Source organism: Acomys minous, assembly GCF_964271855.1.
Source record: "Acomys minous genome assembly, chromosome: 8".
In the NCBI taxonomy this organism is placed as follows: Eukaryota; Metazoa; Chordata; class Mammalia; order Rodentia; family Muridae; genus Acomys; species Acomys minous.
The window spans coordinates 89,257,179-89,274,277 of record NC_140489.1 but is presented as its reverse complement, the minus strand read 5'-3'; the positions used below and the strand labels follow the sequence as shown (position 1 = coordinate 89,274,277).

The following is a 17,099-nucleotide window of genomic DNA, read 5'->3' as shown; positions in this document are numbered from 1 at the left end:
CCCAGTCTGCTAGGAAAATTAAATGAACTGGTGTTAGATTTAATTGTCTGGCCATTCTGATACCAGACACTGAGTAATTACTAGTCATTGCGCTGTCATCAGCACTGCTGTAGCATTAGAACCACACCAACCTGAAGTTTAAATCTGTCTCTTTGCAAACTTCAACTGGGTCCGTAAGAAATCCTCACACATTTTCTTACAACTGAAATATATTGATGACTTGCTGTCACAACTCATTGTTATGCAATTATTATCATATTGTATTAGTCTCTCAGGACCAGAGCTGGGGCAGAGCTAGCAAGGCACTTGCACTAGGCGCAAAATTTAAGGGGATACCCAACCCCCCACAGTAATTAAATTAAATATTTTTAGTATAATATTAAAAATGAATATAAAATTCTATCAGAAGCCTGGCACCATGTATACCTTTAATCCCAGCACTCAAGAGGCAGAGGCAGGTGGATCTTTGAGTTCGAGACCAGCCTGGTATACAGAGCAAGTTCCAGAAGAGCCAGAGCATCACAGAGAAACCTTGTCTCAAAAGCAATATATATATATATGAAAAAAAAAAACTAGAAGCACTTGGCTACCATGTGCATAATGACAATATCAATGCAGAATGAAAATACTTTTCTGGGCAATTTCAGAAAAGAGACTTTTAATCCAAGGTGGGGAGAAGTGGGAAAGCACGTGAAAATTAAGTACCATCCAGGCAGATGAGTGGAAGAGAATCTTCCATAGGAAAGCGAATACAGGGCACAGTGATTTGGAAGGCTAGAGACCAATTGGTTGTGTGTTCCTCACTGCAGGATCCTTTACCTCCTCATAGTTCAGAGTGTACATGCTTGGTTACTCTCTCAGAGTCCTAAGTATGAATGATACCTACTATGAGTAGGTATCATTAGTGTGCTCCCTAGGCTTTAGGCTGCCCTCGAACTCATAGTGTAGACAAGGGTGGCCCGAACTCATAAAGATCCACTTGTCTTTACCTCCTGAAAGCCTGCTCTTGGGGGTGGGGGAGGTGGCATTTTTGTTGTTATTTGTTTGTTTTGGGACAGGACTTCCTTGTGTAGCTCTGGCTGTTCTAGAACTTACTCTATAGACCAGGATAGCCTCAATCTCAGCCTCTGGAATACTGGGATTAAAGGTATGCCCCACCATTGCCTGGCTCCTTTGGCTTCTTGGAGGCAGGGGTGGCTTTCTAAGGAGATGACTTTCCTGTAGTTTTAGGTAAGAGTTTCATTAAGAAGAAATAGGAAGACTTTTTAATACTGTATTGAGCCAATGACTCTGGCTTTTATAGTCAAGTTAATCCATGTGACAAAATACATGGTTCACTTTCACCTTAAAATTTTTTATATTGGAGCCCACTGTGGTGGCATACAGCTGTAATCCCAGCACTTTAGGGAGGTAGAGGCAGGTGGATCTTTGTGAGTTTGAGGCCAGCTTGGTCTATAAAGCTAGTCCAGGGCAAGCAAGGTTACACAGAGAAACCCTGTCTCAAAAAACAAATTATATTGTTTATCTGTTATTATATGTTTATATGATACATATATGTGAGTGCAAGCATATGTGTGCCATGGTGTTTGTGTAGAGGTTAGACAACAACTTTTGGAAGTTGGTTCTTTCCTATCTTGTCGAGGCAAACTCAGGCTAGGGATTCCAGGAAATTCTCCTGTCTCTGGCTCCCACCTCTTGGTAAAAAGGCTAGGATATAGACCCTTCAGGCGTTTTGCCATGGGTAGGAAGGTTCTGGGTCGAGCTCAGGTCATCAGGCTAGTGCAGCACTTTACCTGCTGAGCCATTCCAACAGCCTCCTTTACCTTTTAATTCATTCCTGTTTCTGTGTTCCTTGGTAAATTGTGTCTTCTTCAGGTAAACACCTCTTCTAAGTAATAAAACTCTTGTTAAAGAGTACCTATAAAACAATACATTATTATAAATAGCTATTGTTTAGCTCTTAGTGATAAATGACAGCAGGTCAGTTAGCATGGACTTAGATTTTTCTGGGTGAAATAGAAATTGAACATTTTTGTGGGACAATATAAGCCTAGTCTAACCTTTCAAATTATCTATACATATTCTAGGATATGTACTCATATCTGAAGATTTGGAGCTAGGAACCTCAAATGAGAGAAAGCATCAATGTTTGTTTTCCTGGGTCTGGGTTACCTTACTTAGTATGATCTTTTTTAATTCTATCCATTTACTTGGAGAAGATGTCTGTCATCTTGTTCACTCTTGGTGCCTCCTTCCCTTTGTTCCATATGCACTAGGCACAAAATTAATGATTGTTAAACAAGTGAAATAAGTTGTGTTTATCTTTCTTTGCTTTGCTGGCTTTGTGCACACTGCCAGCTTTTCAATTAGCATTCTCAGGCTAGAAAACCTGTTGAAGCTGTTGGGGATGGAGAGTTTTTCAGTATATCAATGTTGGTTGGTGTTTACTCACTAGGGACAGCATATATAATATTTAAAGACTTTTGAATGCTTGAGAATTATACAATTTTGCCTTATATTCTTTTTTTTTTTTTTTTAAACAGGATGGCTTAAATTCCTTAGTCCTTGATTTGGATTTTCCTGCTTTGAGGAAAAATAAAAATATAGATAATTTCTTAAATAGATGTAAGTATATTTATTTTTACTATTCATGTTTAGACACATAGCTGTGTTTTAAATGAGATGTGTTTGGTTAATTTTTTGGTACTTAAATCTATTAATTTGTTAATCTATGTCCTAGCCACAGTTACATTGTTGAGACACCATAACCAAGAAAACTCTTAAAAAAGAAAACATTTACTTAGGGGCTTGATTAGAGTTTCAGAGGTTTTTAGTCCATTATAATCAAGGCAGGGAGCATAGTGACACACATGACACTGGACCAGTAGCTGACAGCTACACCCTGATCTACAGGCTAAGAGAGGGACACTGGGCTTGTCATGGGCTTTTGAAACTCAAAGCCTACTCTCAGAGACACTTTTCTCCAACAAGGTCACATCCCCTAATCCTTCTAATCTTTTTCATTAGTGCCACTCCCCAGTGACTAAGCATTTGAATATATAAACCTAAGAGGAACATTCTTAATCCAGTCACCACTACCTATTAATTTATCAAACTTGATTTTATTAAGTTTGCCATTTGTTTCATTCAAAAATAACATTTTTAAGGTGGTGGTAACACATGCCTTAATCCCAGCACTTGGAGGGGCAGAGGTAGGCAAATCTCTGCATTCAAGGCTAGCCTGGCCTACAGAGAGCCAGGATAGCCAGGGCCACACAGAGAAACCCTGTCTTAAAAAAACAAACAGACAAAAACCAAATAACAAAATAATATTTTGTATTTTCAAAGTGGCTTTGCTAAGCTAAGTTAGAATATGTAAAATAGATAAAATTTAAGATTATGTATGAATTGTTAAGACTGTATAACTTTTGGCTATGGCTGATTGAAACGAGATTGTAAGTTAACATTGAAACTGTGTGACTTTGCTTTTATTTACGCAGAAGGCTATTTTGGGCTACAAAGCAAGACAGTCTTTAAAAAAAAAAGAAAAAGAAGAAGAAGAAGGAAGGGTTAATCATCCCAGGGGTCTAAGGAGGGAGGTGGCTTAGTTGTTGAGATCACACTCTGTCCTTGCAGAGGACCTGAATTTAGTTCCTAGCACCCAATTCAGGCACACAACTAACAAGTTAGTAACAGCTAACTTATTTGTTGTTACTAAATTCTGGGGAATCTGATGCCCTTTTCTGGTTTCTGAGGGCATTGCACACGCACACACGCACACACGCACACACACACACACACACACACTCACTCACACACTCTCTCTCTCTCTCTCTCTCTCTCTCTCTCTAGCATATAACACACAAAATTTAAAATTCTAAAACTGTGCAATAAAAAGGGGAAAGAAAATGTATCCTCTTAAAAAAAAAAAAAGGAAAAAGAAAATGTATCTTCTTTATCCCCACCGCTAAGTCCTTTATTTTGGAATTGTCAGCACTAGGGTATTTCTTATTTAAAAGTTTCTACAATGGTTGATAGATTTGTAATATGTGATTGCCATATTTTAAAGAACTGGGTTAAGCTTCATTGTTAAATTTAGTATTGCAAATGACTTTATCCCTTCCTCTTCTCCTTTGAGATAATGTCTAGCATTATCGTCTGGCCTAGCCTATAACACACAGTCCTTGTGTTATGTTTAGCCTCTTGGTCCTGGATGACATGTCTGGTTTTGTGGCTGCTTTCTGCCATTATAAAGCACATTGGGATTGTGTGGGCACATTGGGATTGTGTGGGTCATTGATGTCACTTGTACATAGTGGAGTGAGAAATGGAACTGCTTTAGTACTGCTTTTTGACAGTGATCTTCATGGACAAGTGCCAATAAATCACATCACTTTGGTTCCTTGATGTGAAGATAACATACATCTCAGAGTAGTTGTTTATTTCAGTGCTGGGGATTGAACCTAGAGCCTCACATATTAAGCAAGCAGTCTGTCTCTCAGCTACACCCCTTCCCCACATTTTAAAGTTTTAAAATAGTCCGGGCATGGTGGCGCACACCTTTAATCCCAGCACTTGGGAATCAGAGGCAGGCGGATCGCTGTGAGTTCGAGGCCAGCCTGATCTACAAAGCCAAGTCCAGGACAGCCAAGGCTAAACAGAGAAACCCTGTCTCAAAAAAAAAAAAAAAAAAAAAAAAGGTTTTAAAATAGGATCCTATAAAGACTGACAGGATCAGCTGAAGATTTCTACTATGTAGAAATAAAATGTTCACAAATATGGTGACTACTTTTGAAAGTTCCTAATATATATGATTGATATTAAAATTTGCTGATCTCTTTATTATAGATGAGAAAATTGTGAAAAAAATCAGAGGTTTACAGATGAAAGCAGAAGACTATGATGTCGTGAAAGTTATTGGAAGAGGTGCTTTTGGTGAAGTTCAGTTGGTAAGAAAGGATTTGTTTGGTTTTTACTATTTTTTTTTTAACATCATAACAGCTGAATAGTTCTAAATTCTGTTCTTGGCCATTTGAGAATTGGTCAAATCATTCCATCTCTGAGAACCTCAGTGTTCCTATCTTTAAAAAGAGGTTAGCCTGTCTCTAGCTGTTCAGCTCTAAAACAGTGGTTTGGAATAATGCCAGTTTGGTTTCACATGTGATTTGCCTAGGAGTTAATACTATACTATATTATACTCTGCTATAATATTGTATGACAACTGTGTTTTCATTAAGAATGGCCAGACTGGCCGGGCGTGGTGGCGCACGCCTTTAATCCCAGCACTCGGGAGGCAGAGGCGGGCGGATCGCTGTGAGTTCGAGGCCAGCCTGGTCTACAAAGTGAGTCCAGGACAGCCAAGGCTAACACAGAGAGACCCCGTCTCGAAAAACCAAAAAAAAAAAAAAAAAGAATGGCCAGACTGAAATTGGACATGATAACAAATGCCTCTACTCTTAGTATTCAGGCCAATCTCTGATTTCAAGGCCAGCCAGGTATACAGTTCTAGGTGAGTTTTAGGGAATCAGAGCTACACAGTGAGACCCTGTCAAAAACAAGAAAATGGTCAGACTGAAAACATTTCTGTTTAGCAAGCTGCTACATTTTATATATAAATATGTAACATACATATAAATGTATATATTATTATATACACACATGTTCATCACAGTGAAGACATAGTTTATCTTTGCAGGTGAAAGTGCAGATACTTTTAACAGTAAACAGTATATTTATATTAAATTATGCATTATAATAGTTTTCTTCTTTTTAATACCTAAGCATGAAGCTCCAATATTTGTTCTTAGAGTCCAGTCCAGTTCTGTCCTTTGAACCTAACAGTGTTTAATCCTCTTGATGGATAAAACTCTTCTCCATGTTCTGACTGGAAAAATAGAGACAGTATTACCTATATTGTGAGGTTACTGTGGAGGATGATGATTAAGTTCATTAATAAGATAAGTAATACTAGTTAGACTCCCTAAGGGTTATGCTTTATTATTTTTATTGCATATTTGCTATATAGAGCCAAATCACATATTTTATACAAATGTCTTGTTTTCTGCACACTTAAGATTTATTGCTGCTGACCAGAGGTGGCACATAGCTTTAATCCTAGCACTTGGGAGGCAGAGATAGGAGGGTCTCTGTGAGTTCTAGGCCAGCCTAATCTACAGAGTTCCACGACAGTTGAGGCTGCACAGAGAAACTCTGTCTCGAAAAACAAGACAAAAATAAATACAAAGATTTATTGCAATTATGGAAGAGATACTAGAATTTGGAGTTGGAATTTGAACAGATGGGTGTCAGATCTTGACCTTTGTTTTTCTTTTAGTTGTGTGTGTTTTGTTTGTTTGTTTAAGACAGAATCTTCTAGATTCTAGGCTGGCCTGGAATTCAGTGTGTAGTTGAGAATGCCCTTGAACTTCTGATCTTCTTGTTTCCACTTTGCAGGTGCTGGATAACAGGCACCTTAAGCCCTGTTTTACTTGATGTTGGGACCTAGCCCCAAAGCTAGGCAAGAACACTTATTCAGTTGAGCAACATCCCAGTCAAACTGGTCATGCTTTGTTTTGCTTTGAGACAAGGACTCACTTTGTAGCTCAGGCTGGCCTGGTACTCATTGAGATCTGCCTTCCTCTGTCTCCTAAGTACTAGGATCTATCATTCTCCCTCCGTCCTTTCCCCCTCCTCCCTCTTCTTTTTTGTTTTTGTTTTTTGAGGCAGGGTTTCTCTTTGTAGCCTTGGCTTTCTTTAACTCGCTTTGTAGACCAGGCTGGCTTTGAACTCACAGAGATCCGCCTGCCTCTGCCTCCCAAATGCTGGGATTACAGGGGTGCGCTGAGCCCAGCCTGATTAAAGACATGCACCACCATGCCTTGTTCCAGCTTGCCATGTTTTAATGTCAGAATAGTTACTGTTCCCTGTTAATGTTTTTTTTAATAATGTAGTGTGTCAAAGGAATGGAGGAAAAATATATAGGCACAAATTTTATTTTTGTTATTGCTGTTAGTCCGGCAGAAGCAGGATCTCTGTAAGTTCAAGGACAGCCAAGGCTACATAGAGAAACCCTGTCTTGAAAAAAATCAAACCAAAACTAAAAAGAAAAACATCTTAACATTGCATTATTCTGGTGCCTGACCCAAAAGCTTATGTCTTATTTTGGCTTTGCTCCAGCCTTTTTATCTTAGACAGGAACCCTTTAAAAGGAATATGATTGAAAAAGAAATGTCCGTGTGTTTTTTCCATCTGTATATCCTTTTTAAGTTGATTTGTATGTAGTAAGTTAGTATGGTGGACATAGTAAGAGAATGTTCCAATTTAACAGCATATCTTTTTGTTTTTTTGTTTTTTTAGAGAGGTTTCTCTATATAGTCTTTACTGCAGGCATTGCAGTCATGTCCACCCCTATTTACTTACTTACACACACACACACACACACACACACACACACACACACACACACACACACGGGCAGGGAGGGAGAATATTAAAAAGAAACTCTTAACATGTCATCTTTCTTAGCCATCCATTCTGGGCCAGATACTCAGAGAGTGCATTGGTTTTCTGTATTCCTATTAGACAAGAGTTTCACTCTGTGTTTTTCAGTGTACCTTTTAAAAGAAAACTTTAGAAATGAACCGTTTTTCTCTCTCTGGGTGAATTCTCTGTGTCTTTTTCTTTTTCTTTTTCTTTTTTTTTTTAAGATTTATTTATTTATTATGTACAGTGTTCTGCCTGCATGTCCACCTGCATGCCAGACGAGGGCACCAGATCTTATTACAGATGGTTGTGAGCCACCATGTAGTTGCTGGGAATTGAACTCAGGACTTTTGAAGAACAGCCAGTGAGTGCTCTTAATCTCTGAGTCATCTCTCCAGCCCCCTCCATGTCTTTAATTCATGTTATTTTATTTATAATACTAAGTCTTATGCTCTAGTTTGTTGATATTTTCATTCCTTACACACAAACACACACACACACACACACACACACACACACACACACACACACACACACGAGAGAACTGTGTCTTTGAAGTATTTTGACCATTCTACCAATAATTGATAGCGCTTCCTCTAAAGCGATTCATCCACACCTGGAGATATTGTCTTCTTTAGTAAAGTACACACTTAAAAGACTACCTGTGGAGAAGCAGAGAGAAAAGTAGCCCTCCTCATCGAGCCATTGTCAGTTAATTCCTACATTGTCTGTGTGTGCATGTGATTCTCTAATACCATTCATGTAAACTCAGCTTCTTGATTTTTTTTTTTTAATGTAAAGTTGGATCTTTACTCTTTTTAAGGTTATTTCTGAGCTGCAAAAATTATCTTCCTCCTCTGAGGCTTTCACAGTTCTTGGGTCTTCTATTCAGTGTTGGCTGCCATAACAGAAACCATGAGGATACTGTTTTACTTGCATTTTAGTGGAGGCTTCATTCACATCAGACATTACTCCATGCTAGTTTAATATACAAATTGAATTTTCTTATAAAAGTATGATTTTTTCCTCCAAGACCGGTTTCTCTGTACAGCCTTAGATGTCCTGGACTTGCTTTGTAGACCAGGCTGGCCTCGAACTCACAGTGATCTGCCTTCCTCTGCCTCCTGAATGCTGGGATTACAGGCGTGCGCCACCACGCCTGGTTTAAAAGTATGATTTTATTAGTAAAAAATACGTTTGAAAGCCTCAAATGACATGTCTGAATAAGAATGATTTTCAGATTTGTCCACAAGGTTCTAAGAATATCCTAAAGCATGTTCTCAAGCTTCATTTAGGAATGTCTTATCTATTTACTTCTCTCTCTCTTTGTCTGTCTGTCTGTCTATCTTTCTGTCTCTGTCTCTCTCCTCTTAAACACAAAACCGTCTATAATGAGATCTGGTGCCCTCTTCTGGTGTGTAGGTATACCTGCAAACAGAACCCTGTATAAATAATAAATAAATAAATCTTTAAAAAACCACATCTTTTTTTTTCCTTTTTTTGTTTTGTTTTTTCAAGACAGGGTTTCTCTGTGTAGCCTTAGCTGTCCTGAACTCGCTTTGTAGACTAGGCTGGCCTTGAACTCACAGCGATCCTCCTGCCTCTGCCTCCCGAGTGTTGGGATTAATGGTGTGCACCACCATGCCCGGCTCAAAAAACCACATCTTAACTATAGAAAGTATGGGGTGGGGAGGAAAGAGGAGTTGCTTAAGTTCCATCAATTAGGGTATAACCATGGTTAGTGTTTTATCTTTCCATTCCTTTTTTTGGGGTGGAGAGTGTCTTTGTTCCTCCTACACACATATACACTCAGTTGATGGTGTTTTGTACTCAGTGTATTTTCAAAATTAAAAATGAAAAATTTGACATTGTTTTCTGAACAGAACTATTAGGAAAAGTGACTTTTCTTGTCGTTTAAGTACTAAGACTAGTGATGGGAACATCATTTTGTGGTAGAATGAACCTTATTTCATTTGTTTGTGGTAGAGTTAGCTAATGTTTTTATTGAGTGTATTTTATATGCTAAATTTTTAGTCATTATTTCTCATTTTGTCTTTGCTTTGAAATGTAGAGGAGTTAAGTAAATCGGCCACCTAGTTTATAAATATCTCTGCTCTTTCCCAGGTTTGTTTACATCTGAATCCATGTTTTTAAACATTACTCTGTTGAGTGTGATAACGAATAGCTACTGTGTCTGACTGTTTGTTCGTGTATCTGTCCATCTATATTGAATAGAGGAGAAGGAGCTGGAGAATAAAGGGGAGTCTACAGAGATTCTGAGGGAGATTATGATAGAATAACTCAGAGACATCCTCAGAGGAAGATGAGTGGAAACCAGCTTTCCTAAAGTAGCAGCACTTTATTGTGCTACTCTGTCACATCACTGCTAATGAATTTTAAAGGTATGGTGTAGATATTTGGCATGAATAAGACTAATGTCTGTGAGTTACACCAGAGATGAGAAGCTAGTGGTTCCCACCTTGTGCTGTGAGCCAGTAACTATCCTATCCCATCTTTTACATGAAATACAGCCTTACAGCCAAAATACTATTTTTTCCAAGCAGAGAGATTGCTTATGAAAATTACTCTAGTGTAAAATTGAATGATTATTATTTGGGGAGACAGTTGGGTGTTAGCTAGAATATACAGGGCAAAGAAGTTCTTGCTTGTGGGGAGATAGTTTGAATTTATTCTCATTTTATTAATTCCCAATATGAATGAGTCTTTTTCTTCATAGATGATATATTCATATTCTCTCCCCCACCTAAATATTCTTACTGTGTTCAGAGTCTTGTAGACACTGCATAGAGACAACCAAGTGTTGAATTGTTGAATTGGACAATTTAGCATTGTGACACCCACTGGGCAGTTCCACAGTAAAAGCATGATTCTGTTGAAAGAAACTTAGGAAGCAGGCCTGCAAACAGTACATCTGTGAGATGATCACAAGTACACGGAACTGTACACTGGACAGTAGCTGTATTAGCAAAGATGAAGACTGGAAACATTTTCTCATTTAGAAGTCTTCTTAGGGCTACGGTGTATACTTTTTATTCAAGTTAATGATTACCAGCTTCCCACTAGTTAATAGATACCATTTAGCCTCTGTTCTCAGGTCTACTATGCAGCAAAAGTATAAATAATGAAAATAGTAACAGAAATTAATTGACTCTTAATGTTCTGTGGATTGTTTACTGAAGTTAAGAGAACATTTAAAATTCAGTTTGTTTTCAAGTAAATGAAGGTTTGAAGGATGGTGTAAATATGCGTAGAACAGAGTACCATAGCAACTTCTGAAAGCTTGTTAATAGGTTTTTTTATGATTGTTTATTTTGAGATAATCTGGTTATTGAATACAAGCCAGTTAGAAAGCTAGTGTATCTGCTGTGGTAGAGTTTTCTAGTTTTACAACTGTTATTGTTTAATCTAGACTTTTGCTCTGTATTTTCATATTTCTTTCTGGTGCATTTATTTTCAGTGTTGTATAAACTTTATGTCACTATGCAGATATAGCAGGGATTGCTATTAGAGCCTAGTAACAGCACAGAAGACAAGTACAACCTACAGCTTTTGTCATTTCAGTTACCATTTTCATGCAATGTTACATTTCAAAATACTTCAAATTTCAGAGCATTTTAAAGGAGAGATGATAAAGGAATGCTTTATATATTTGTTCTGTCAAATTACTGACATGGAGTATTAAATTTTTCAGCTGAAAATAGATTTGTAGGGTTTTTTTTTCTAATTCTGATAGTTTTTGCTTAATGCATTTTCAAGTTTATTTATTAAAGGTGCAAACATTTAGAATTATTAACCTCCCCACCACCATGGTATGGGATGTATTATGCATGCATGTATTACAGGCTGGCCTGGCACTTAAAGATCAACTAGCCTGTCTCTTATGTTTGTCTCTTTTATTGAGATAGACTGTCTTTGCTATAAGTCTTTTTTACTATTTACATTCATTTCTAGTGTAACTTTGTATCCTTGCTGTTTTCTATGACAAATATGTCTGTCTTTCCCTTAATTAATCTTCAGCCTGTCTGGTTTATATCTAAGCCACATACATTTATGTCTTGCTTCTTAATTGTTTGATAATTCATTAATGGATATATTTAGTCCATTTATATTTACACATATTTTAAACAGCTTAAAATTATCTTGGATGCTCCTGAGTTGTCACTTTCATTTATTCATTTTTTTTTCAAATTTATTTGTGCTTATACTCACTCAATTTCTCACTTTTTAATTGCTGTTCTGTTAAACCCTTCTGAAGTTTTTATTTGTTACAGAATTTCTAATTGATTTCTACTACATGTGTTGTTTTATTTAAGCATATTTCTAATAGCTATCTTTGCTTGCTTTTTTTACTTTTTTTGTAAGAAAAATTTAAAGCTAAACTTAACTTTTCTTTTGACTGCCTTTTTCCTTTTTCTCTTCCCTTCCCTTCCCTTCCCTTCCCTTCCCTTCCCTTCCCTTCCCTTCCCTTCCCTTCCCTTCCCTTCCCTTCCCTTCCCTTCCCTTCCCTTCCCTTCCCTTCCCTTCCCTCCTTCCTTCCTTTTTTTTTTTTTTAACTGTCTTTTTCCTTAATGATATTATGCTTTCCTTTTTACCTTTTTAGTAAGTCTTAAAGTATTTCCTAGATCTTGTGGCTATGGGGTAGAGAGTTTGAGGTTTGTTAATCTCTTTGAAGAATGTTTGTTTTCATTCCAAAAGTCTGTTCAGTGACTTCCTACTTGATCATCCTTAATTTGTTTAGGCTCAGTTTTATACTTTGTCAGAGTAGGTATGCGGAAAGAGCAAGGTAGTGCTGTTATGTCCTTTTACTTTAATTGGGCTCAGCCTCTAGTAGAACGGCTGCTCCATTTATTTATGTATTTGTTTATTTGCATCTATGTTTTGCCTGGATGTATGTCTGTGAAGGAGTCAGATCCCCTAGAGCTAGAGCTACAGGCAGTTGTGAGCTGCCATGTGGGTCTGGGAATTGAAGCTGAGTCCTCTGGAAGAGCAGCCAGTGCTCTTAACTGCTATGCCGTCTCTCCAGCCCTGCTGCTTCCTTTTGATGTTTATATTTATTTACTGTTAGGTTTTGTTAGGTAGTAGTAGAGCAGCGGTTCCCAATCTGTGTGTCATAACTCCATTTGCAGATATTCTGCATATCAGATATTTACATTATAATGTATAACAGTAGCAAAATTACAGTTATAAAGTAGCAATGAGATAATTTTATGGTTGTGGGTCACTACAACATAAGGAACTGTTTTTTTGTTTTTTGTTTTAAAGATTTGTTTGTTTGTTTGTTTGTTTGTTTGTTTTCCTGAGTGCTCTATCTGTATGTACACCTACACCTCCAGGCCAGAAGAAGGCATGAGGTCTCAGTATAGATGGTTGCGAGCCACCATGTGGTTGCTGGGAATTGAACTCATGTCCTCTGGAAGAGCAGTCAGTGTTCTTAACCTCTGAGCCGTCTCTCCAGCCCAAGGAACTGTATTAAAGGGTCGCAGCGTTAGGAAAGCTGAGAAACACTGTTCTAGAGAATAATTTATCCTCTAATATTTATCAGTTGCATGCCCAGGAAATTTGCAAGTTATCTTTCAGTCTGCTTCATGTTTCCTCATTTCTTTTGAATTCTAATTTTGACTCCACTCTCACCACCCCGCAACTCATCAGTATCACTGTGCTCTGCTTAAGAAATTCTTCTTGTACACCAATTGAGAAATTATTTTCAAACTGTTCTGGGCCATTACGGATTTAACTTAGTCATGTGCTGCTCATTTTATAAAGTCTTGGTGGAAACTGTTGCTTTATACTATTTGATGATGGTTTACAGTGGGAGGGCTAGCTAGTTCCTGTTATTCTATCATAACCAGAAGGATATGATTCTGACTGGTGAATATTTGTATTGAATGTGCTAGGAATTGTCTATTTTCTAGAAGAGATTTGTTAAAAGTCCATGTACATAAAATTACTTGGTTTTGTTAGGAAAAAAAACTTACTGTATTAAATAGAACATTTTTTAGTGATTTTTAAATTTTTATTATATTTATATAGTATTGGATTTACAAATTATGCTGTTTTCTTCCATTTCTTTTGGGAAAGATATGAGCGTTCTTTTGATTTACTTTATTTTAATCAATAAAAGTATGATTCTAGATGTAGATAGCATTTGACAAGAGGTAACTAGACTATTACTATTGACTCCTCTTTAAAACTGGAAGTTCACTGGTGACACATGCCTTTTAATCTCAGCTCTCCAGAGGCAGAGGCGAAGGCAGAGGCAGGCAGATCTCCACTTTCAAGATTAGCCTGATCTATATAGCAAGTACCAGTCCAGCCAGGACTATATAGTGAGACCATGACTTGAGAAAATCCTGAAAATTAATGGTTGGTCAGTCATAAAGTTAAAGAATTGTTTTTCAGCCGGTCGTGGTGTTGCACGCCTTTAATCCCAGCACTTGGGAAGCAGGGACAGGCAGATCACTGAGTTCGAGGCCAGCCTGGTCTACAGAGTCCAGGACAGTCAGGGCTACATGAGAAACCCTGCTTTGAAAAACCAAAAGGAAAAAAGAAAGGGGGGGGGGGAAAGAATTGTTTTTTCAGATGTTTGATATCTTCTGAGTATCTTTTATTTTTGCCAGCACTGGCATTGAACTTGTTACTGGGGATTAGTAGAGAACAAAACAGGCGTGAAGAATCTCTGTTGTTACTGCGTTTACACTGTCCTCTGGGCAACTGGCAGTAAGTAGCAAACATCCAAAATAATAGAGATTGTTGGAAGAAAGCAAATGAAGTTGTGAGGAAATGCTGAGATTCTTTATAGTTTTTAAGAAAAGTATTTATTACTGGTCCCTAGCGAGGTTCTTAATTTTATTGGGTAGTCAGACAAAGCCTCTTTTGAAGAGTTTCATATTTCAGCTGAGTCAAAAATAAGCTAGTGTCCTCGGGTGAGAGGTGGAGCCAGGGACTGTGATGGATTTTCTAATGAAAAATAAAGAAGAAAGGTTCATTCTTATATTAGAGGAACTAAAAGAAAATAATTGTACTTAAAGTATGAACAAGAGGGCTGAGGAGTTGGCTCAGTGGTTAAGAGCACCGTCTGCTCTTCCAAAGGTCCCGGGTTCAATTCCTAGCACCCACACGGCAGCTCACAACTGTCTGTAACTCCAAGATCTGACACCTTCACACCAATGCACATAAATTAAAATTAAATAAAATTATTTTTAAAAAAAGTATGAACAAGAACAAAAGGACAAGGTTTAAATTGGAAATATGGCTCTAGGCTAGTCAGGACTCTAGGCACTATGGTCAAAAACTTAATCTCTTCTTAGCTTCTTCCTCCAACCTTGGGACCAAATGCCAGTGAGCGTCCCAGAGGGAGAGAACTGCAGGGGGGATTGCAATATTGGGTTGGCGTGACTGGCTCTGAGGTGGGTTATGCTAATTTCAGGTTTACAGGTATAGAAACCATGTAGACTCTGGATGTACATTTCAGCCTCAATTTGTCACCTTTACAGTCCTCAGGCAAATTGAATTCTCTGTGTCTTATATTTGCTGTTCTGACAGAAAGGATCCCTCACTGTGACTAAAGCAAAGATTAAGGTAATGTATCAGAACACAGTAGTGCCTGGTACATACACTGTAATAGGCACAAATCTTAATCATTATTGGATTAAATTCTGATGCTGAGAGATAGGACAATAAGTTGTGATTCTTAAGTGATGTAAGATTAGTAAGTGATATGGATCAAAAGCAAGGAGGAGAAAATGAATTTGGGATATGCTGGCAGGAGAGGGAGACAATGAGTTAAATCAGAGTAGGTGTTCTGAGACAACAGTATTTGAACTGGGATCTGAAGGAGTCAGGAAGTGAACTCAGGAGAAAGGACTTTCCACAGAGAGCAGCACATGCAAAAGAGATGTGGTGAGGAGTGACCAGACTTGGTTTATTTACATAGCTCAGTAGACTGAATGGATATGAAGGAGGAAACTAGTGGAGATTTTGCTGGCAATTGGAGTAAAAGATATTGGACCTGTTTGGCAACAATGGGAGTCACTAGACATGGCTGGATCAGAAACAAATTAAAGGTAAACTGCATGTTTTTCTGACAAAGGAATTTTTAGCGTGAGCAGCTTGAGTAATGAAACAGCCATTTACCAACTTGGAAACTACTGTACGAAGAGATACATTCAGGAATGCAGCTTGGATGCTTCAGTTTTGTATACATTACTAGTTATTTGTTACTATCTAGTATGTGTTATCTGTTATAGCTTACACTCTGTATTTCTTGGCTTTGTGATATTTTGCTATGTTCTAAGAATTAAATGTGGTTGTGAATAGACCCTATTCTTACTCTGAAGAAACTTACAGTCTATTAAGCAAAATAGGAATTGATCAAATAACCATATTGTTGGTTATTTTTTCTTGGAAATTAATTTTTTAAATAGATACTTAGAAAAAATGAAGTTGAGTTAATAAAATCAGGTTATCTCTTGCAAACTGATCTATTATATTATATTCTTAATGTTAAGATAATGAGTGGTGTGTACATTCTCATTTCAGACTAAAAGAAATGCTTTTCCCCCTCAGTAAACATTTTTTTTAGATTGTCTGTTAAATAGTATCTTACTTTAAAAAAAATAGTTAGCTTAATTAATCTAACTATTTTAGATTAATAGTTCTAAATAGGAATTTATTTAGCTGAAATGAGATAGTTGCTTATTTGGCTAGAATTAAAAGGTATATTTCCTGAAATATTTGGACCCTTATATATGTTCTTCCTCATAAGTGTTAAACTTCTACTTTGGAGACTTATATGAGACAGGGTCTTACATTCATTTATTTGCCTAAGGGGCAGTTTGTTTGCAGCTAGTTGTCAACAGCATTGCACTGCCATCATTCTCTTTCAGCAATTAAAGTATTACTCATGTTTGTCTTTTTTTTTTTTAATTCATAGGTTCGTCATAAGGCGTCACAGAAGGTTTATGCAATGAAGCTTCTTAGTAAGTTTGAAATGATAAAAAGATCAGATTCTGCTTTTTTCTGGGAAGAAAGGGATATTATGGCCTTTGCCAACAGTCCCTGGGTGGTTCAGGTAAGCATGCCAACTTTTATAATTCTATTGTGTTAAAGTGCCATTCAGAAAAGTGTTTTGTGTGTTGGACATTAATGTGCTTTGTTCACATAGTAAAAATGTAATTATTTTTTATTAGACCTGATTCAGGATGCTTGTTTAATGTTCCTTGGTAAAATATCTGTATAGACATAGCATGCAATGATTACTTAAGTTGGTAATAAAAACTATTACTTGAAACCATTTCCTTTTTAATTATATGAAGCTTTATATGAAGATTTGGTATGATCAACCAGTATGCCACTCTGAATTCATCCTGTCATTGGATGGATTTGTACTTACTGAGATTGGTTAGTTAGACCTCACACTGACATTCTCAGCCTATCTTAACTGGGACAGAATGCTTTCTGTAGTAAGGATCTTGAAATTTTGACAGTCCTTTATTTTTTTTTTTCTGTAATATACAATGTTACTACTGCTCCTGAGTCTGCCTTATAACTAACTATGGATTAAAGAATTGATTGATATATTGCTTCTTTTTCCTGTT

General features: G+C 37.2%; 1 protein-coding gene across 4 annotated transcripts in view; it reads left to right on the top strand.

Moving 5' to 3' along the window:
* The window catches only part of ROCK2 (Rho associated coiled-coil containing protein kinase 2), a 98,145-nt gene that overhangs the window by 34,844 nt on the left and 46,202 nt on the right, over positions 1-17,099 (top strand). For 3 of the 4 annotated variants that reach the window (XR_014780854.1, XM_084791385.1, XM_084791386.1), the window contains exons 2-4: positions 2,544-2,625; positions 4,849-4,949; positions 16,436-16,573. Coding sequence is in view for 3 of the 4 variants with exons in the window: in XM_084791385.1 (XP_084647511.1) it covers positions 2,544-2,625; positions 4,849-4,949; positions 16,436-16,573 (321 nt within the window). In the remaining variant the exon portion in view is untranslated. The remainder of the gene's footprint in view (positions 1-2,543; positions 2,626-4,848; positions 4,950-16,435; positions 16,574-17,099) is intronic. The other variant, XM_084791387.1, reaches the window with a different exon arrangement.